We start from the raw sequence: 22,021 nt of genomic DNA, 5'->3' as shown, positions 1-22,021 counted from the left end.
CTTTTTATAAACATTTTTCATATTATACTTAATATCTTATACTTTTTCCTTTTATTTAATTATTTATTCTCCAGATAAACATAATATCATATTCCTATTGCGTATACATCTTTTATTAATTCTGACCCCCTTTCCTCACTTTCCCTGGCTTCCACAACATGAATGCACCTTCTTATAATCGTATATTATTATTTCACTACTTTGATGGAGAAACGATTTAATCTAAAATAATAAAACAATTTAAATGCACACAATTTTATTTTAAATTAAAAAACCTTTAATTAAAAGGTCTTAGTTCCCTGAGGGTGAGAACAACCATTCCTATTACCCTTGTACTGAGTAATAAGACTTCAATGCAGAGAACAATGGAGGTGAGCATAAATATTTCATGGGATTACATATGGAATGATTAGATTCTTCTGCAAATTTACTGAGCCAGGGTAGTACGTGGGCAGTTACCGATGGAGTCACAACCAAGAACGTCTTTATATTCTCTTGTGATCCAGAAACTGTCGTATACTTCTCCATCTGAGCTTTTTTTGTACTCAAACAGCAATGAAGAATGGTTGAAAGCTGTTAGCTTCACAAAACCAAAATCTTGATCTTTAAAAACGCTCCAAGAGGTTTGTAAAGTGGTGTAATCAGAAAGATGACTTCCTCCACCCCCTGCAACGACATGAATTGTTGCATTGAAAGTACCCGAATAATGCGTCTTTTCTTCACTGACACAGTAATTCTGCATTCAAAAAGAAATAAGAGAAACTCTTTTATCATTATTCAGCTTTGTAGGGAGAGTTCAGTGCATGAGAAGTTGAACATCCTCCAGAAACCATAAGATGTGACAAGAAAAGATAAGAGACACAGTAAATCTCATCCACGTAATTGTATTCTTAAAAATGTCACTTTTCCCAGGAATGTTAACTTGACATAAGAGGCTAAGTTGTATGTATACATTTTGATAACTCAAATGTGTTAATTTTGGGTGCACAAATTTCAGGATAATATAACGCAACAAGAAATCACTTCTTTTTGCCAAATCAAGTTACTTGACTTACTTCATAAACAGGGCATGATCGTTCGTAGTTGTGAACATGTCCAAAGAAAGCAATGTCAACCTTATATTTCTGCCAAAGTTCTTGGTATGTTTCTCTTCCCATTGGCTCTTCAAATGCTCCATGGTAAGCAAGCCATGAATTTGAGGAATAACCAAGAACTCGATGTGAAATAAAGATGAGCCATGGTTGTTTTTGTCTATCGGCAGATGCTAAGCACTTCTCAATGAATTCGTATTGCTCAGTTCCCTTCTGCCAATCAAGTTCCGAATCTGCAATGCAGAAATGAAACATGCCATAGTCTGTTGAATACCTGAAATAAACAATATCCACTCATCAATAGAATTTTGAATGCAATGGGTTAAATATAATAAAATAAATTATATCAAGAAAATAAATAAATTTTAGTGGAATTGAAAATGCAGAAATGAGTTAAGGATATACAATTACAATTACTGTCAGTTCTGCTCAACAGTAAATATATCTGTGATCAACAGTGGCAGTCATGCTATGTATCTATGTAATGGACCCGGCAAAACCCAGGTTGGCCAGGTCATCTATTTGGTTTTTTAATTAAATAATAAATAAAATATTAATAAATGAAATTATTGAATATTTAATTAAATTGTGAAAAAAACCCCGCCCAAGGATGGCAGAAAATGTTAAAATTAATGATCAAGCAAATGATGAAAAGAAGATCAATCGAAGGCATTGAGCATGAAATGAAGATTAAGGAAGATCATCAACAAGTTTGGAGACTCAATCGAGGACCCCCCGAAAGTCCGAACTTTCTCAGTCAATGACCCCCCGAAAGTCCGAACTTTTTCAGTTAGTGGGGTACCAAAAGTCCGAACTTTTTATGCTCCTAGTCAGTGACCTAGCAAAAGTCCGATCCATCCCAGTTGGTGCACATAGAAAAGTCCAAACTTATTTGGGCTTATCCAAATCAATGATGAGGTATGTTTGAAGAGCTTATTCTTAGAGGGCCCCACCTTGGAAGCAAATGAACGTTTTAATCCAAATTTAAAAGATGATGCAAGTCAGCTTTTGTCTTGAAAATCTCAAATTGCAAACATTAAATAAAGTTCAAGTCGGCCTAATGCAATGAAAGAACACCTCCTTACATCTCTATAAAAGATTGGATTGATCATTCCATTTGATCAATCCATGACTTCATCCTTCATTTGCAGCGATTTTACTCCATCAAGTAGCAGCAATTTTGATAAGGCGGATTCATTCAAAGATCAGCGAGCTCCATCAAAGCAAGGTGAATTCCATTCAACAATCAGCGAACCTCTTATTTGCCAAGTGAATTGACATTCAAAGACAGCGAGCTCTATTTGCAATCAGCAAATTTGCCACCCTAACATCAGCGATCAAAACCTTCAGCTCAGCGAATTCAACAACAAAAACAACGATCAACACCCAAAATCAGCGATTCTACATCAATAATCAGACATACATCAGCATTTGACATCGTTATCACAGCAAAAGATCATCAATATAAGGGCAGTTTTGGCCAAATTAGAGACCAATTTGAAGTTACCAGTCAGTTTAGAGCTTATTTGCAGGTCTGAATAAGGTTATATTTGATCATTTTTATTGAAATCAGACCATAGTTAATGCTGGTGTAGCTTCAAGTTCATTGTTTTTAAGAGGTTTCAGTCATAAGATGCTTCTTTCATCACGTTTTGATCATCTAGCATGCTTAAATGCACAATTCATTTGATTAGATGATTATTTTCAAATATAGGGTTTGTATCCACACCTAGGGTTTTAGTAATTCATCAAGATTTCAATGATCTTATATGCTTTCTAGAACGAATTACTAACCAAGATGCTTCTTAGATATTGTAGAGATAAAAATTATATCACAACCCTAACTTAGATGCCTCTTTCAAGTAGCACATGGCAGCCTTGAAAGCAGGAGCAGTCTCAAGGCAAACTCTTATCAAGGAGGACTCTAGAGGAGTGATGCTTGAAACCAAGATCAAATCATTTTGGAGCAATGTAGGAAAAAACCAATCTTGGTCAAATTGACATGAAGAAGTTTCAAGGTCCCTTGTACATAAGCAAGCCATTCAGATTCTCAAAGAAGATGATCTATTGCAAGATAGTGAATGCAGCAGGATTTCTTCCAGCCATCCAATGCAATGAATTGATAGTTGAATGTGCCAAACACTACGATGCTAGCACCAAAACAGTAGCGACACCTGATGGTAGAGTACTTGCTTACCTATCCGAGACAGCTATCAACGAACCCTTCCACATTTAAGACCACAAAGGCATGATCTACAAGAGCAAAGGAGGAGCGCAAGCAATCTATGAAGATGATCCCAACAGATGCCTAGGTATAATCAAGTATTCGGTATTGAAGACCAAAACCGGCTTATCAAAGGTACCTAGCCGGCTACACAAAATTGATTTTAAGGAAGAGTTTGGTGATTTGATCCCTCTACTCAACCAAGTTATAGGAAGTCCTCAAGCATATCAATTTGAGAACGGGATGTTCTATTTCATGGAGACATTATCAACAGGAAGAGAAAAGATCAACTGGGCAAGGAACATAAGCAATAACATTGACATACAGTTGAAGAGACTCCAACGCGCTAGGAAATTCTACATGAGTTCATATCTCATATATTCACTTGCCTGAGCTCATGAGTACGCAGGAATAATGTATAGAGGTCCAGTCAAAATGAGAGCATGTGAATTCTATACGCAGCTACACTATCTCAGCAAAGCACATTATAGGAGGGTGAACGAAGCTTTCACCATGCACTTGACAGTAACATTGTAAGGTGGCATACATCAAAGGCTATCCCCGCAAGAAAAAGAGTTAGTAAAGAAATTTGATGCTTGGTATATTCAATTTCCCAAGTTCACCTACATAAGAATTCAAGGATGCTCTTATCCACCCTACATGCTACTGCACTATCCTACCAACAAGATAATATTGCTCGAGTTGGTGAGACGATCGACCACATATGATAAAGTGCAAAAGAATAGACATAAGATAGGGATTGCTTTTCCCATCTAAGTCAGGCAATCATTAGAAGTGTGTTCATCCTTACAGGCAACAGAGAAATTAGAAGAAGAGTTGAGATCTCACTTCCTTATTCCATACTTCTCTAGAGAGAAATTTGATCCTCATGGTAACATGAGAAAAGCCAACGAAAGAAAACACAAACACAAGCTACAATTGGAAGTTTACTGGATGAATGCCTAAGATGACCTATAATAAGAATAAAGATGTGCTCAAGGCTACCAATTGATATCGTCAGGATGTGCAAAGTTTTCCACATTCCAGATTAAGCACAAGATAGTGGAAAACGCCTTCAGCTAGTATATGAGCAAGAGAAACACAAGAAGGTAGAAGTCAATTGGATTGATGTGGAGATCACCAATTTGAAAGACTTGATGAAGCCAATCTTAGCATACACACGACGAAAGGTAGACATCGAAATTTAGAAGTTGAAGAGCCAGAATGCACAAATGACTTTCAAGTTGATGGGAGAGACAAAGTCATCCAATGAAGGTATAGAAAGCATGAGTGTGAGTGGAAGTTTCACTCAGTTAGCTCACCCCAGAGGATCAAAGAGGAAGGAATGTCACAAGGAAGGATAATCAGACAAGAAGCACAAGTCAAATTCACGCCGCCCTTCTACTAGTACTTCTTCCATACATAATGTAGATATGAACCAAGCAACTGATAAGGAGAGTCAACCACCTAGAGGAAGCATAGATCATGGAGTGAATGAATCCATGGAGTCTACAGTCTAGAATAGCAGATGTGAAAAGACAGACAAAGGAAAGCAATCACAAGTCCAAGACAATCCAATTCCATGAGCAAGCTAAATAGCAAGGTAGGTGAAGATGAGTATGTGGATATAAAGAAAAAAGATGAAGAAGTAACCTCTCCACCCAGAGAAAATCAAGAACTCGAGGAGGTGCAAGTAGGAGAAGAGAAATCTACTATCCGAACATAGCTCGAAGAGAGACTAGCCAAGGAAGTCATAGTGATAGAGGAAGAGCCTCTGGATGATTTAGACAGTTTCCTGAACAAAACTCAAGAGGCAACAAAAAAGAAGAAGGCCACTAAGATGTCAAAGATAACAAAGGACAATATAGGATCTCGAGTGATGCAAATTGTCACTCCAAGAGTAAACTTGAAAATGAGATCATAGCAAAAGATTATGACTTGGAGACTATTGACTTAGGTCCTCCCACCACTGAACAGGTGATGGAAGATTTGAATGATACAGTGAAGACAATCCATGATATGTTGAAATTGGAAATTGAGAAGAACAAGAAACTAGAGAAACAAGTGAGTGTGTTGAGAAGCTACTTGCAGCAGTTCAAGGAACCGCTAAGGCAGCATGATCTTTCAAGCACGCCACCATCGTTGCTTCCTCTAGACTCAGTTGACAATTTAGAGAGAACGAAAACTTCAGCTCACCTAGTGGAGAGTTGAACAAACAAAACTTTCAAGAAGGCAAATGCATTTATGAAAGAGCTAGTAAGGATATTTGATAAAGTCTCAAGTGTTCTTCAAAGAACCCAGATCCTCACGGTTGCTTATGATACTTCCGTTTTCACTAGAGATTACACTATGCCGATATTGCAAGCCATGAAGAATTTACCTAAGCAAACTTTGGTGAATGGAGGAGTATTAAAAGATGGATAGTCGCCTGATGTCCAACAGTGGTATAATTTGCTTCGAATGAGGAAGGTCATCTTCGAGGATATCAACGGTGAATGCACCAAAGTAGATGAGGCAATAAACGTGATACATGATAAAATTGTGGAAGTAGCCGAAATCATACTTGAGAAGGAGATGAATGAAGGAATTCACATAGATGTCGATTAGCTGATCGACAGAGTTAAGATCATATTCTTTGGAACAGTCGGATCGCCTTCAAAGAAGCAGCTAGAAGATATACACTCATTCATGGTACTTGCCAACTAGACTCGAGACTTCGGGCCAGGATGGGAGAAAACCTTTGCCTTTGCCTTAGATGAGGTGAGTTTCATGGAAGAACAACTGAAAAACGTGCCTGCTGCTCCGATAACTGAAATTGAATTCATGATGTCCAGATTCATTGAATTTGCAACAAAAGAAAAGGATAAGGGAAACAAACTTCTAGAAGATAGTTTGTTATGATCCCATGCGGCGTCATTTTTCTTATTAGAGGATTTTTCCTCGATGTTTGTGCCAAATTGTAATGTCCCTACTAGTTAGAGATCATTGTCCTACAAAACAAATTGTTAGAATACAACAAATATATATATATATAACTAATCTAACTTGCAATTTAACTTTAAAAGGCTTAATTAACACTAATTACAATTCTTATCTAATAAAAAGGATACGAATGCCATACAGAGATATGTCCTTAGGCGGCTGTGAAGCTCGCCTTCTTGGAACCCATCTTGGTTCCAAGCCATCCAGGAAATCGAAGGTTAATTCGATTCCTGTCTTGGATGTAACTTCTTACACCCAAGCCATCCAAGGAAGACCATATGTCAATTCCTTGCCTTGGATGATGCATCTCATCATCCAAGTCCATCAGAGGGGACCGGCAAGATCCGTCTCTTCTTGGATGAACTTAGTCAACCAAGCCATATATATGCATATAGATATTCAGTATATACTACCTACCAGGGATTATCATAATCCCTCCATTAGGCTAAGGGAATTTCTTCTCTATAGCCTCCATCATATAATCACATTAATATTACATTTTATAATTCATTACTGTTTTCCATTCCATAATTTACATCTTCATTTACATATTCTTTAATCTTTCTAATGATCCTAAATATACATACATATTCTACATAGATACCTATCTTTATTGCTACATTCATATAAGTAATCATTAGAGATATATGTATACATAAAAATGCATTAATATATGTGTGTGTGTGTGGCACACATGTCCACACACATATATACCTTAAGACTTCTTAACCCCTCTTACCTGTACGCAGATTGTAGCCTGCGGTTGGAGTTCGCACTGTAGATGTCGCTTGTAGATTGGGAGGCATACCACAAAGAACACAAATGTTACTTCATGTAACTTGATAACAATTTCGATCTGATCTTATCAATGGTGATGTCACTAGATGCTTTTGATTCCTTCCCTTTATATCTACCAATTTGAGGGAGAGGTCACACCTCTTCATCATGTATGCCCTTTGGCAAGAGACATACCCTTTCACCATTAGCACCCTTTGAAAGAGTGCAACTCTTCATTATTTCTACCATTTGAAAGGGACCCAACCTTTCATAATCAGATCTGCACTTATTATTTAAATTAGATCTGCACTTCTCATTTCCAAATTATCCCCCCCTCCCAAATGAGGTTTTCTTCTCCCTTTTATATATCATTGTTGAGGGAGTCACAACTTTTCCTTTCATGTCTTTTGACTTTTCATTAACTTAATTAATTTTTAATTAATCATATTTAATTATATCATTTTATATTTTAATTTTATTATTATCATTTATTATTAAATTCTATTTCAAGTGGGGATATTATTATCATTTATTATTAAATTATATTTCAAAGTGGGGATATTATTATCATTTATTATTAAATTCTATTTCAAATATTCATTCGTTGGTAATTATTATATTGATTAATAATCATTGGCTTATTTAGGATATATATATAACGATCATGGAGGGGACATGACACAAATGGATGTCACATTCCCATTGGTTAATATTAAATATTTGCAATAAGATTAGGTTTTAATGTAACAAACCCTAATTAGGGTTTAGGTGGCAAGATCGTGGCCCTTGATTCTGATTTAATCTTGGCCATTCATTGTATTTGGAAGCACTATATAAGCTCACTCATTTCATTTTTAAAGGATTGATTAGAAGAGTTTTGAAGAATTATATCTTGATGTTGCCAGAACTAATAAAATCATTGAAGTGTTGGTGACTTATATTGTGTTTTGGAGCATTTGCTTGTTTCTTCATCCTTTTATGAGAGAACTTAAAATTATAAAAGGCAAAAAAAAGAGATAAAATAGAATTTGCTTAAGTATTTAGATGAATGAAAGATGCATGTGCATGATTGATAGTGAAGCTCTCATTGTTCATACTACTAATATTTCATTTATGGTGAAGTATCTTGAGAAGTTTCATCTTTATGAACAATTATGTATGTCCCTTTGGAGGTACAACAAACACATCACACCATTGAAGCTATCCAAAACGTCAAGACCTAACATTGTAAACCTTGGAGTCGTCTCAAGTGATCACATAGTTCAGCATTCGAGAACCCTTTGTTCAAGAGAGGATAGAATATTCAATACTTCATTTTGTGTTCGATTGTGCATGAAAAACACATCAACAAAAAGGTTTTGGTATTTTTTCATTGTATAAACAAGTATAACAAAATTAAGTTTGATCTTATGGTATTATATGAAAAGTAAATATTTAGGCCCGATTGCTACACTTTTATCAAGTTATTGAAGAGTGCAAATTGCACAAATCTATATAAGGTTCCTCAAAATTGCATCTCCTTAATAGTTTTTTGAGGATATAAACTTTAACCACCTAGAAGAAATGCCTCAGCCTATTCCAACTAAACAAACAACATTAATGAGTTATAAGAAAAATGTCATTCAAGTTGACACTTTTGAGTGACATAATGTCTAGAAGTTGCCGGCAATGCATAAATAGGTGATTTACATAAGTGGAAAGTGAAAATTCCATGGCACTTCGATAGGAAGTCTCACAATCTTCAAACTATTTCTTTGGAAGAGAGTAAAAGCCAGATATGCAGTTCTGGTACAACGATGTGGAAATGTAGGTCGACAATTGGCTTTTGTGTAGAATTTTGGCATATAACAATGAAGATAAATTACTTAGTCATCTAATAGCTTACCTTCCTCACCTTTGTTTCATTTCTTGGGTGTTTACAATGATGTAGTTTATGGTATTCTTATAGGCCATCTGCATACACACTTGGAAACTAGACATTTATGTTCATGGTATTAGCATAAAATTTTAGTATGTTTAAGCAATAACAGGTAACTAGGCAAAAGCAATGAACATAGGAAAGCCTATCAAGAGTTTCTTTTAGCATTTACCATCAGCAATAGACCGGGGATTACGTTCACTAACTTATGGATCCACGTCTATCTTACAATTGCGCAACCAAGTTCCCTAAAGCCTTGGACAATATTGCAAAAGTGTTCAATTGACCTAATTCATGGTTTCTTACAAAAGGTGCATAACAACCCACAAGTCTAGTAGATCTTCCTTAAAAAAACATTGTGTTGCTTATATCTCATATATTACAGATACATTGTTTGTAAGCTCTCTTGTTATAGCTTAATCACATGAGGAAATTCTGTAAGAAGCTTAGTCTTCATTTGTTGATCGATTAAATAAATAAATGTTGTTATTTGATACCTATATTAGGGGCCAAGAACGCATACCGGTATGGTATGGGTCCTCATCCAGGTAAATCTAGGGTAGCCCTTGGGCATACCTTGGTGAACCTGTGGACTTGGTACATCCAAAAAAGCATTTTTTTAATTTTGCACTCCTACCAATGGATGCATTCACCCTAAAATGCCCCTATTTGATGTTTGCAAGATAGTTGACAAACACAAAGCACCAAGAAAGTGCAATTTTCCCCTCTAAGCTGCCATTGTTAGGTTTTGGAGGTTGCTTTATTTTTGTTCGAAGGTGAGGGCTACGGAAGAGTAAGACGTACACCAAAAGCTTAGGAATCGTTGCACAAGGAAGATTTAGCCATAAAAGGTGAATAGATCTTTCATTTTCTTCAAGTTTTAAATGATTTTTTAAAATATTTTCAAGTTTTGTTTTTTTTTCTAAGTTTTGAAAAAAAAATTGAACTTTTTATGCATAACAAGAGGTTATAATACCATTTTTTTTTTCTTCAATTGGAGTGTTGTTGATTTGTAATGTTTTTCCTTTTAGGTTCGTACAAAATGGCTGGAAGTTCCAGTTTTGTTTCCCAAAATGAGGAGAGTTCTTTTAAATTTGATGCACCATCCCGTCTTTGGCAACATACAACAATGATTCAACAAACTCCTAGTGATAAGGGTTTTCTTTGGCAATGTAACCATTATGTCAAAGAGTATAAGAGCTCATATTTTCGAGTTAAAGCTCACTTATGTGCCATCCCTTTACAAGGAATAAAAGTTTGTCCGGGGAAAAAACAAAGGGTTGCCAAACAAACTAATATTGGCTTATGTTAAAGAACAAGATGAAAGATGCCGACTAGGAGATGGCTCAATTCTGATTTATTTGTTTCAGTATTAATTTTTGACCAGCATATTAATGCTTTGAGGTTTTGAAGGAGTTTTGTATTTTTCTCAGTTTTTTGAGGTTTATGCTTTGGGATTTGACAATGCAAAATGAATGACAATTGCAATACATAAAATAATTGACTGAAAATGAATCTCAGAATTCTGATTTTATTTATCAACAATGAACAAATGGAAATAAATGATTATTTTTCAACAATCAAAGCCAATAATGGCCTACCAAGCATCCAACGCTAGGATTGAAGGAGAATTATTGGCTTGAATAGGTAGAAAGAATGATAGAAGCCCTTCCAACTGCAACTAATAACTCCAATGAGCTTTATTCACCTCCAAGGTAATTACCGAAAACAAATCTATGAAGAAATCTCAGGTTCAATGCAATTTCTAGAATCTTGCCAGGCAGGATCTCAAGGAATGACCAATTTTCCTCATTGTTTTGTTGACATAGCTCCAGAATGATGTAACATCACCAAACGAACCTTTGATATCTTATTATTAATTGCGGACAATAATTTTTGAACAAAAAACCAGCTGCAAACCCCTCTATTTATTTTTATTGAAACCCCAGGCAAGATGAAATGGTACGGCTAGCTGGGAACTGTACGACTGGCTCCAAAATGGCACAATTTTCAATGAAATGTTTCTTATTCCTGCTCAGATCTGAAGAAAATCAGACCCTAATGATGTTGTATTACTCCAATTAGCTCTTGAATTTGGTTCTAATTGTTAGTTTTAAGTGATCAGATTAACAAATAGGTAGCAGAAACAAAATACATAGTAATGCAAAGCACACAACACAAATATACCCTGGGAAAACCTCCCTCTTGGAGAAAAAACCCAGCGACCAAATTCCCAGATCTGAATATTATTAAGGGCAGAAAACCATTACAACTTAGCCCAGCTAGGGCACAAATATGAATGTCAACTAAATACACTTATCTGATGTCTTGATCAGATCTGAATATGATCGAATCATTCAGAATATTATGTGCAGACCCAAACCCTGAGTGAAATTTGCTGGTCCTCATACGAATTTGTCAACCTTGAATGGAAGTATGCTCAGCCTATATGATGTTCGCCCAGCCTAGAAGATAGTTCGCCAACCTCATATGATAGTTTGGCAGCTCTCGAATGCCTTCGCTCAGCACATGAATTGCTTCACTCAGCCCTTGAACAACTTCAGCAGCCCTTGTATAAATTCGTCACACTTGTAGATTCGCTGAAGACCTAGTTCGCTTAGATAGCAGACCTTGTGTAGCAGCATTCATAAGTTTGCTTGCTTAGATTGTGTTTGTGATCCTCAAGTCTCCTTACATATAGGAGATTAAGCATAACATAATACTTGGTCGGCCTTGTGTATTTTGCCGCCAAGTTACAATAATTCAAATGTATTTCCAATGCATTACAAATAGGCCTTGACCTATATAATTTAAAAGTTACAAGTTACATGTTCAATAGGGCCCGACCTGTTGAGTTACAAGTTACATAAAGGATAGGTCTTGCCCCATAACCATTACAAGTCACATAAATTGAGCGCCCAAATAGGGCCTGCCCTTTCAATGTTCACAAGTTACATTAAGTTCCATTTGGGCCCAGCCCAATTACATGATATAATTAATCAATATGCAAGTTACATAAGCATCCAAATTGGGCCCAGTCCTATACATTAAATGATTACATCAATATAATTAATTTTAAGGCCAAGGGCCACATTAAAATTAATTAAGCTAGGGAATCGACCTAGCTAGATTTCAACACTAATAACCTGATAAGAGCTTCCTTTGCTGAACAAGTTGCTGATTGGTGAAAGGGATTTCGTCCTAACACCCTGGAATGGAGGTTTTCGTCCCCAAGCCTGCTCCAAAACTCTGTCAAACTCGTTGCAAACCTATAGAAGATAATATTCTCTAAAAAAATAAATAACTCAATGCCAAAATGATTGTCAAATTCACTTTTTATTTCAGTTCTAACCCTAATTTCGAATTAGGGTTTCATCTCCCCTTTTATTAATACAATAACTTTATTTTATTTATGCCTCCTTATGAAAAACGAACCACAAAGGGCCTCCATCATTATAATAATATTTGCTAAAATGCCTAGGTAAGAGGGCCAATGAATTATTATAACTTATTTCCCCATAAAGTGATTATAATATCACTTTATTATTATTTTATAAAATCCAAACTTAGTTAATAAAATAAGATTCGGGGCTCAAATTGGAATTCCGTCTGAAGTGCTATGATCACTACTGACGATTGAACCCTGGCATGCTGATTGGCAGTTCCTCCTAAAAAATAGGAACTCGCCCTAAAAAAATTGGAACCTCGCTCAAAGTGCCAAAAACTGTTCGAGAGGCTCTTGCTCAACTCTGTGGTCCCCTGAGTGGTCAACCTATTAACTGTCGGTTTTCCCTAAAAAATAGGAGACCTCCCTTTAAAATAGGAACTGTCATCTGAACGTCTGAATCAGCTCACAAAGCCCCCTGCAGGGCTCCATGACTCTGAATGGGTTCCCTCTTCACTCCACTGGCCTACGGAAACCGGATGATAGGCCAATCCCTACTCAACTGCCTGTCACCTAGGAAGGGGACATTACACAAGAGGATGCCGAGATGAGTACTAATAGATCAAAGCCTCTGGCAAACCTCTTGCCAAAAAAAACTCACAAAAACCTCCTAGTGGCTTCACACAACCAGCTGGCCCACATCCTTTCATGCCAATGCCACCACCTTCTAAATAAGATAACATTTTGGTTTCGCAAAAAAGAGGCTCATTAGACAAGGCTTTCGAAAATGAAATGAGAGAGGTTGCAAATCAGAGCATCACTTGTTGCATTTATGGCAATGTGCTTCCTTCCAACATTGCTAGATCACCTTACTGGCGGGATATGGCGAATACCCTTTGCAATACACGTCTTGATTATGTTACTCCTAGGTATGAAAAAGTGTGAACCACTTTATTGGCGAAGGAGAAAGCTTTAATAGAGACATCATTAAGAGTGATCAAGGATACATGGCCTAAAATAGGTGTATCCATTTTTATGGATGGAAAGATTGCAAAAGTAGACCATTGGTCAATGTTATAGTATTGTCCCCTAAAGGGGTGATGTTTTTGAAGGTATTGTGTTGTGAGGAGCAAGTAAAAGATACAAGTTTCATTGCCAATATCCTCATAGAATCCATTGAAATGGTGGGGCCTAAAAATGTTATCCAATTCATAACGAACAATGCTAAAAATTGTAGGGCAGCTAGGTCTATAGTGGAGGCTACATATAGTCACATTTTTTACACCATGTGCACTCCACTCACTCAAGTTGATATTGCAAAAGATAGGCACACACATTGAATGGGTCAAACAAGTCTACACGAAGGCCGAGGAGATTCAAATATTTGTGACTAATCATCATATGTCACAAGTCATGTTTAGGACCTTCTCTGAGTTGGAGTTGTTGAAGGTAATTTAAATTAATTTTTTTTTTTTTTTTATTGTTGACATGTGACGCGTATTTTTTTATACCATGTTAGGTTGTCGAAACATGATTTGCATATCACACAATTGTCTTAAGATGATTTGTGAAGGTGTGAGAAGCCTTGAGTTGTATGGTCATCAACAACTTGTGGAGTGTATGGAGGTAGTCAAACACAAAAGGAGCCCAAAAAGTAAAAGCATTGATCCTAGATAATGAGTGGTGGGGTTGTGTGGAATGTAATATCCCTACATTAATGTTTTCATAATATAACTATTACCATTCTTTTCCTTACACTTAACATATGTATTGATGATGAAACAATAAATTGTAAACAAATTACTATTATATATATATTACAGAATGATATTAAATATTTATCATTTAACATATATATTACTTTAAACAAGTACCACCAATTAAAAAGAAACGGTGCCTAATATTTGCGTGGGGCTCTTAGTCTAATCAGACAACAAGAGACATCCCTTGGCCAAGTAGATGTCTACTTATGAAGAGACGTGTTTATTTGCAAATACCGAAAGGTATTTAGGATTGGGCAAAACTTCCATCAAAGGGCATCGAAAGGATTAAGGAAAGAAGAACTAAGGAGAAGATCACAGAGTAGATCATGCACACAGTGACAGTCTGATTAAGAAAAACTTCCATCAAAGGGCATCGAAAGGATTAAGGAAAGAAGAACTAAGGAGAAGAAGATCACAGAGCAGGTCATGCACACAGTGACAGTCTGAACGGTTTCCCTCGTGTGTTCAATGATTCAATCTAATTACTGCTGACTGTATATTAAACAATAAAGTTATTTATGTATTTGTTATTAAATACTAGTCAATATATGAACACTTAAATAATAATAATATGTGTGTGTGTGTGTGTGTGGAAAGAATAATTATATGAATGTATATACACAAGAAGATAAACTAGTAATCCATTCTGAAGATTAAAGGTAGGCAGTTCTTAATCAGATTTACCATAATGCAAATACATCAACAATAATAAATAATTTATCAAGAACATAACTACCAATTAATTTAATACATCAAATAAGAGTTAATCAATTATACAAATAAAAGGGTCGTAAATAAATAGATTACAAGATAAATAAACAATTCATCAACATAAATGTCTTAAACTGACCTAAAACCATAATCAGTTCTGTATTTCCTATTCCCCAAGGGAGATGGGTGCTGCTAGGAAGGGGCAGAATAAAACCACCTTAATAGGAAACCCCAAGGGTGAAAGGACTCCTCTTGAAATCTGGGCTGCAGGCCCCAAGGGTGAATGGACTCAGTCCCGGTAATCTGGGTTACATTGAAGAGGTGTGTCAAGCGCCCTAGGCAGCCAAACCCTCTTCTGGGAATAGGGTCAAACTGGTTTGGGTTTAGGAATGGTTTTTAATAAGACATATTACAAAGAATTCCTTAATTGTGCTCAGTTAATAACAATAGAAGGTAGTGATATAGATGTTGCTCTTGTTAATTGGCAGCGTATAAATAGGGGACATTACATGGAATATGTCATGAGCATCATTACGTATACTAATATTGATCACCCATGTTTGGGTGAAATTTATAATGCCATGGATTCCATGGTGGCGAAAATAAGATCACTAATAGAAGCCAAGGAACGTGATCCAAATGAAACATTTTTCAAAATTGTGCAAAAGATTATCGTTGACCATTGGAACAAGATGACCACCCCCTTACATCTCTTATCATTTTCTTTGTCGCCAAGTATTATAGCAAAGAGACACTTTCATTGTCAAGGAGGGTGGCACCGTATCGAGATAGGGAGGTTGCCACTAGCTATAAAGATGCACTTAGAAAGATATATATAGATGAAAAAATCCAAAGTATTGTCTTGACTCTTGAATGTGTTTGGCCAATTCATAGCTTCAAAAAATCATGATGTTTTCGCTCTTCTAGAAAAATATAGAAAAAGTGTTGATTCTACATGGTGAAGGCTCCATTTTCTTGTAGCTTCTTGCAATTGAAATTCTCTCCCAACTATGCATCTTTCTTTCTTTTTTCTCATTTTTCAATCGATGCTATCATGCTATATATTATATTTTATAATAATATAATTTTTAAATTTTTGTTTTCACTTTTAAGTTTTGATTCTTGAATTATAAAATTAAATACTAAATATCGTACACAAACTCAATAGGTTGCAAGCTCTTCTTCAACTGAGCAGAATTGCAGTACATATTCCATCCACTTGGTCAAGTATAACCATTTGGGTGCAAAAAAAAGTAGAGGATTTGGTCTATATACACTTCAACCTTCATCTAACCCATAAGTGTGCTGATTTAGATGCTACAGTTGCACAGCTTGCCGAATGAAACAGCTTTTGCACTTGACAAAGCTAGTGGGAGTGGCAATCCATCTGATTGTGGTTCAAATGAAATTGAACCAAATGTTGATCTTGATGCTTCTGATGAAGAAGAATATCAACATTATATATTGATTGTAATTTTGATTGTGTAATGACATTGTGAGACTTGAGTATTTTCATTTTTGCAAATTATGAATATGAGGTATTTAATATCCTATTTTGGTAATTGTGAGTCACTATTCTTATAATATATATATTCTGGTACCTGTATCCAAGGAAAAAAAATTGCTGTACCACCATTATGAGTTCCAGTTCCTTTACTAGCACTCATACCCAAACCAGCAACTTAGCATAAATGAGAAAACCAAATACATATGTGCCTTACATGCAAAATGAGAACTTGGCAAAGTTCAGGTCCACAAATAAAAACTTTCCTTCTTTACAAGAAATGAACATCATGATATTTCATGCAAGTAATAAAATAATTTGAAATACTCAGTCAAAGATTTATACCACAAAATCCTTGAATATAATGTGACTCTTACATACCATATCTTAGCATCACTGTTTGTTGGCACATAAAATGTGGTTTTAGCTGGCACTCCACATTCTCCTCCTGAGTCTGTATTCTTATAGAATGAATTTGAATTAGGCCAATCACGTTCATGGTTCCCACTACAAAAGAGCAACGGTGATAAATGTCATATTGACAGAATCTTAAGAATATTTCTGGAATGTTGCGTGGATAGAGAACTAACATTTCCAGAACAACAAAAAAGTAATATTCATCATACCTTGCAACCATGTACGGAACCTGTGAGGCAATGGGCTCCACTTGTGCTGTGAACTGATCCCATTCGGACAAGTAACCATTTGCATAGGATAGATCTCCAATGTGAAATACAATGTCAATATTCTCCAAGTCCTCAATCAGGCGATCAGTAGTGTTCAAAGTACCTGGTTGGTGGTTGCTATATGCATTAGAACCATCACGCTCCGCCTGAAAGCAAGCAAATGGAAAATAAAATGTTGTCTTGATAATTTCAGGTGTGCAGTTAAATGAAAATTAATGTTTCCTTGATATGTAAGGATCCAACAGTCAAAAAGAACACAGATTCTAGATGAGAATTCCCCTAGACAATGATGAAATGAGAGAGAATCCAAATTCTTGCCTCCTATGACAGAACCAGTAAGCAGATGTTGTGGGGTAAAATCCATTAACTCACCTTTCCCATGTCACCAAAAATAATTACGCGTTGCAAAGAATCTTGGCCAGGATATGGGGAGGCTCTAAAACTCTTTTTCTGTCCCCAAACATATGAACCATTGACCAGTCTATGACCAGCCTTATAGTAGTATCTGTGCCATTCTTTTACATAAGTCAGGATATATATGTAAATAAAACTAAGTTTTCAGGCAATCTAGATTTAGGTCTCTCTTTAATGCTTTCCTAAGCTTGCATAAACAGATAACTGCACTAAATGAAATCCATAACAATGGCCACAATTTTATTACAGTAGAAAATAAGTTCAAATGCCTTGGTAACAGACCACATCAAGACACTATTCCATTCGTGCAATATAAAGTAACCTTACTTGGCATTTGGCCACAAATCCTTTAACATGCTTGTGTGTATGAAACCAGGGTCTCTCCAGCCAACTGTACTAGCAGGTTGACCTACAAAAAGAGCATTCATCCTAGATTAAAATAACAAAAATTATAAAAGGTGCTTTTAGATAATTTTGAGAAAGCAAAGAGAGATGAACAGAAAGAAACCAATAGTGTACAAGCCTTCCATAAACCAGAGAAAATAATTGTACAAGTTATGAAACATGAAGGTGCCATTCAATGAGACTATAATTTAAAGACTCTCCAGTACTTTAATGTTCTCGGCAGTTTTCATCCATGTTCTTCAAGTGAAACGTAAGAGTTTTTAATTTATTTTACATCTCTAGGACATTGTAAGCACATTAGCGGATCCAGCTGGATATGGTTCATACCTGGTTGGATTCAGATTTTTAGACTGGCTGAATTTGTTTGATACAGTCTAAAGAAGAATTTTGAAAGAAAACAGCCCTTTGCTTCCTAACAATAAAATGTACTGAAAAGGGAGAAAACTTAAAGAATTGGGTTCATGCAGTCTATATCACAAGTAAAACACAACATAGTACTAATTAAATGTTTTCCATTTGTTCTGCAATGATACATTTTTTACATTAAAAGTTTCAAAATATAAGGGTACTAAACCATATATTTGAATTCACAAGAAGATGAAGTTGCAACGTTATTGATGCATTTTATATGTTTCCAAGGTGTTGTTTGTAACTAGGGTTATGTATGGGTTCAGATTGCCTTAAGGCAACATCCAAACCCCTTTAGGTCCAGGCCCTATCCTAGGGTAACGTGACCCTAATATATGCCCAGCCCAATATCCACGCTATCCTAAATACACGCCACCTAATAAATTGGTGCCAAAACCCAAAGGAGGCTGACTTGCAATCAAGGGTTAAAGATGTGTATAAATAAGAGACATTTTGCAAGTCAATACACACTCATTCCATTCTGCAAGAAAAGGTGAAAATAGCTCTACTAATAAAGTGCGAATTCACAACGAAGAAAGCAAATTCATTCAGACTTGTGCGAATTTGTTCAAGAGGACATAGGTTGTGTTGTACAAACTTGGAGAACTTAGAAAGTGCAGATCTGCTATACAAAAGGATCAGATCTGACAGGGAAGCTAAGTATTGTATTTGTGCATTTAAGTGGAGAATATATAATCTGACCTGTGGGTCTTTAATGTTGGGTTTTTCCTCCTTGGAGGTTTTCCCAAGGTATGTGTGTTTGTCTACTGATTACTTACTTTCTGATTTTACTGAATGTTAACTTATTTGTTACAAATCTAATTACAATCTAGGGCATAAATAAAAGATATAAGTCTGATTAACAAACCTAGGGTATAAAATTACATGGTATCAGAGCTAAGGTTTCACTAACTTCTGATTTTAGCAAATCAATTGTTGCATATAGCTGCTGTTTGTTTTCAAATTAAAATGTTAGGTTTGAAGGCTGAAGATAGACTTGAGGGAGCCATTGATTTTGCTGCTTGGAAAGTCCGTATTCTATTGATCCTTGAAGAGAATGATCTGCTGAAATTTGTAGAAGAAGAAAGTCTGTCTCCTCCAGAAGATGCTGAAGAGCTGAAACAGTTCAAGAAAGATTCCCTCAAGGCTAGAAGAATCATAATTGAATCTGTCAAGAATCATCTTGTCACTGTCATATCAAAGTTCGTATCTGCCAGGGAAATGATCAAACACTTGGAAAGGATGTATGAGGTCAACAACCTCAGCAGGGCTCTTGCTCTAAGACAACAGCTTCTTCACATGAAAATGAAAGAAGAAGACTCAATCATAGCCTACTTCATGAAGATTAATGAACTAAAGGACAAACTAAGCACTCTTGATTGCCAAATCTCGGATAAAGATCTTGTTATGATTGCATTAAATGGTCTACCTGATGAATGGGAACCATTCATTCGTAGCATTGGTGGAAGAGCCGATCATCCCAACTTTGAACGTCTTCAATCTGATTGCATCGAAGAGGAATCTCGAATTGAGGTAAGAGGAAAACTCAAGAACTCTCACAAAGATAATCATGTTCTCTTGGCTAAATCTAGGAAAGGTGGACATTGGAAGAAAGAAAAGAGAAGCAAAGATTTTAGATCCTCATTCTATGATCCAAGGAAAAAGTCAAGAGATTCCTCTCACATTCGTTGCTTCAGATGTGATAAGTATGGTCACTATGCCAGAGATTGTCAGAATGACCCAAAGGAAAGGGAAGCCAACTTAAATGAAGTTGCCAAACAAAGTGACAATTATCTTCTTATCTCTGCTCTATCCAGCAATGTTCCTACGGACAGCAATACGTGGATACTTGACAGTGGTGCCTCCAGACACATCTCAGGATTTCGTGAGCATCTCTCAGATCTGATTGAAAAAGACACCAACCTTCATGTAGTAATCGGTGATGATGCTCGATACTCGGTAAAAGGTTCTGGCACTACCTCTTTAAATCTAGATTCTGGTATTTCCTTACAACTCTGTGATATTCTCTTTGTACTTGGTATTAAACGAAATCTGATTTCCATTTCTGCCTTAGAAGATAAGGGGTTGCAAATAGCATTTTCTGAAGGGAAAGTACTAGCTTGGCCTAAGAAATCTAATTTCAAATCTGCTCGTATTATTGGAAATAGATGTGATAGTTTATATAAGCTTGCAGCTAACCCAATTCAAGCTCTCATTCATGAGACCCCTGAATCTTGTGAACTATGGCATAGAAGATTGGGTCACTTACACTTCCAAGCTCTTCCCACTCTCGGTAAAATGGTTAAAGGAATTAAGAGGGAGTTCTACATTCCCTACAATCCTCAGCAAAATGGAGTTGTTGAAAGAAAGAACAGGACCATTGTTGACGCTGCAAGGGCCATGATCCATGATCAAGACCTACAACCTTTTCTATGGCCGGAAGCATCCAAAACAACAGTTTACATTTAGAATAGATGTCCTCATCGCGCCCTAAAGGATGTGACTCCTGAAGAAGCCTTTACAGGAATCAAACCTGACATCAGTCACTTAAGGATTCTCGGGAGTCCGGCATCTTAGTGGGTTACAGCGAATCTTCCAAAGCCTTCAGGATCTACATTCCGGGTCAAAGGTATGTTGAGGTAAGCAGAGATGTAACTTTTGAAGAAGATATTGCTTTCAAAAGATCTAAAGGTTCATTAACCATCAATAATGATATGATGATTGAAAATCAAGATTCAATAGTTAATGCTAACCCTGAGACACAGGAGGAGCCTATTGACCTTCCAGATCAGGAAGTTCAGAATGACCCATCAGAACCTATGCACTTTACCGATATACCTCAGGATATTGTGGTCTCCAAGAAGAGACCACTTTGGGTTAGAAACACGATTCAAGATGCTGCAGAATTTGCTGCTCCCAGAGGAACCTTTAGAGATTGCAAGAGATTCCAAAATCACGCCAACTACATCTCTGTGATGTGCAATATCATTGAGTCTGAACCTCACAATGTCGAAGAAGCTATGTCTCATCATGCTTGGAAACTAGCCATGGATGAAGAGTATGGGTCTATCATCAAAAATGATGTCTGGGACATTGTACCCAGACCCAAAGGTAAGTCTATTGTTTCCTCTAAGTGGTTGTTTAAAATTAAACATAATGTTGATGGTAGTATTGAAAAATATAAAGCTAGGTTTGTAGCTCGTGGCTTTTCTCAAAAGGAAGGAATAGATTATGAAGAAACCTTTGCCCCTATTGCTAGATATACTTCTATTAGATCTATAATAGCTATTGTTGTAGCCAAAGGTTGGGAGCTGCACCAAATGGACGTTAAGACAGCCTTCCTCAATGGAGTTATTGAAGAGGAAGTCTATATTGAGCAACCAGAAGGTTATGTAATCCATAAAAGAGATTCTCATGTTTGCAGGTTGAAAAAAGCCTTATATGGGCTCAAACAGGCTCCTTGTGCTTGGTATGAAAGAATTGTTAAATACTTACTAAGCTTAGGATTTTGCAAGAATGATGTTGATACTAATATTTACTTGAAAGTTTATAATGGTGAGATGCTTATTTTAGTTCTGTATGTGGATGATTTATTTCTCACTGGTGAAAGTAAATTAATCATAAGATGTAAGAAGGAATTAGCCTCAGAATTTGAAATGAAGGACTTAGGTTTAATGCATTACTTCCTACGGTTAGAAGTATGGCAAAGATCCAATGAAATTTTCCTAAGTCAAGGAAAATATACTATTGATA

The 22,021-nt window shown here is 36.2% G+C and overlaps 1 protein-coding gene across 3 annotated transcripts in view; it reads right to left on the bottom strand.

Annotated features, from left to right (window-relative positions):
• Positions 1–245: 245 nt before the first annotated feature.
• Positions 246–22,021, bottom strand: part of LOC131047897 (nucleotide pyrophosphatase/phosphodiesterase) — a 139,854-nt gene continuing 118,078 nt past the window's right edge. For 2 of the 3 annotated variants that reach the window (XM_059218366.1, XM_057981707.2), the window contains exons 8-13: positions 17,783–17,864; positions 17,414–17,546; positions 16,982–17,187; positions 16,737–16,862; positions 1,056–1,365; positions 246–736 (exon numbers count right to left, since the gene is read on the bottom strand). In XM_059218366.1, the coding sequence (XP_059074349.1) occupies positions 428–736; positions 1,056–1,365; positions 16,737–16,862; positions 16,982–17,187; positions 17,414–17,546; positions 17,783–17,864 (1,166 nt within the window). In that variant the 3' untranslated portion in view covers positions 246–427. Of the gene's footprint in view, positions 737–1,055; positions 1,366–2,321; positions 2,416–16,736; positions 16,863–16,981; positions 17,188–17,413; positions 17,547–17,782; positions 17,865–22,021 lie in introns of those variants that run through there. The other variant, XM_059218367.1, reaches the window with a different exon arrangement.

Source organism: Cryptomeria japonica, chromosome 3 (genome assembly GCF_030272615.1).
Source record: "Cryptomeria japonica chromosome 3, Sugi_1.0, whole genome shotgun sequence".
Taxonomy (NCBI): Eukaryota; Viridiplantae; Streptophyta; class Pinopsida; order Cupressales; family Cupressaceae; genus Cryptomeria; species Cryptomeria japonica.
The sequence above is the reverse complement of the archived record's forward strand: the minus strand, read 5'-3'. Positions and strand labels throughout refer to the sequence as shown.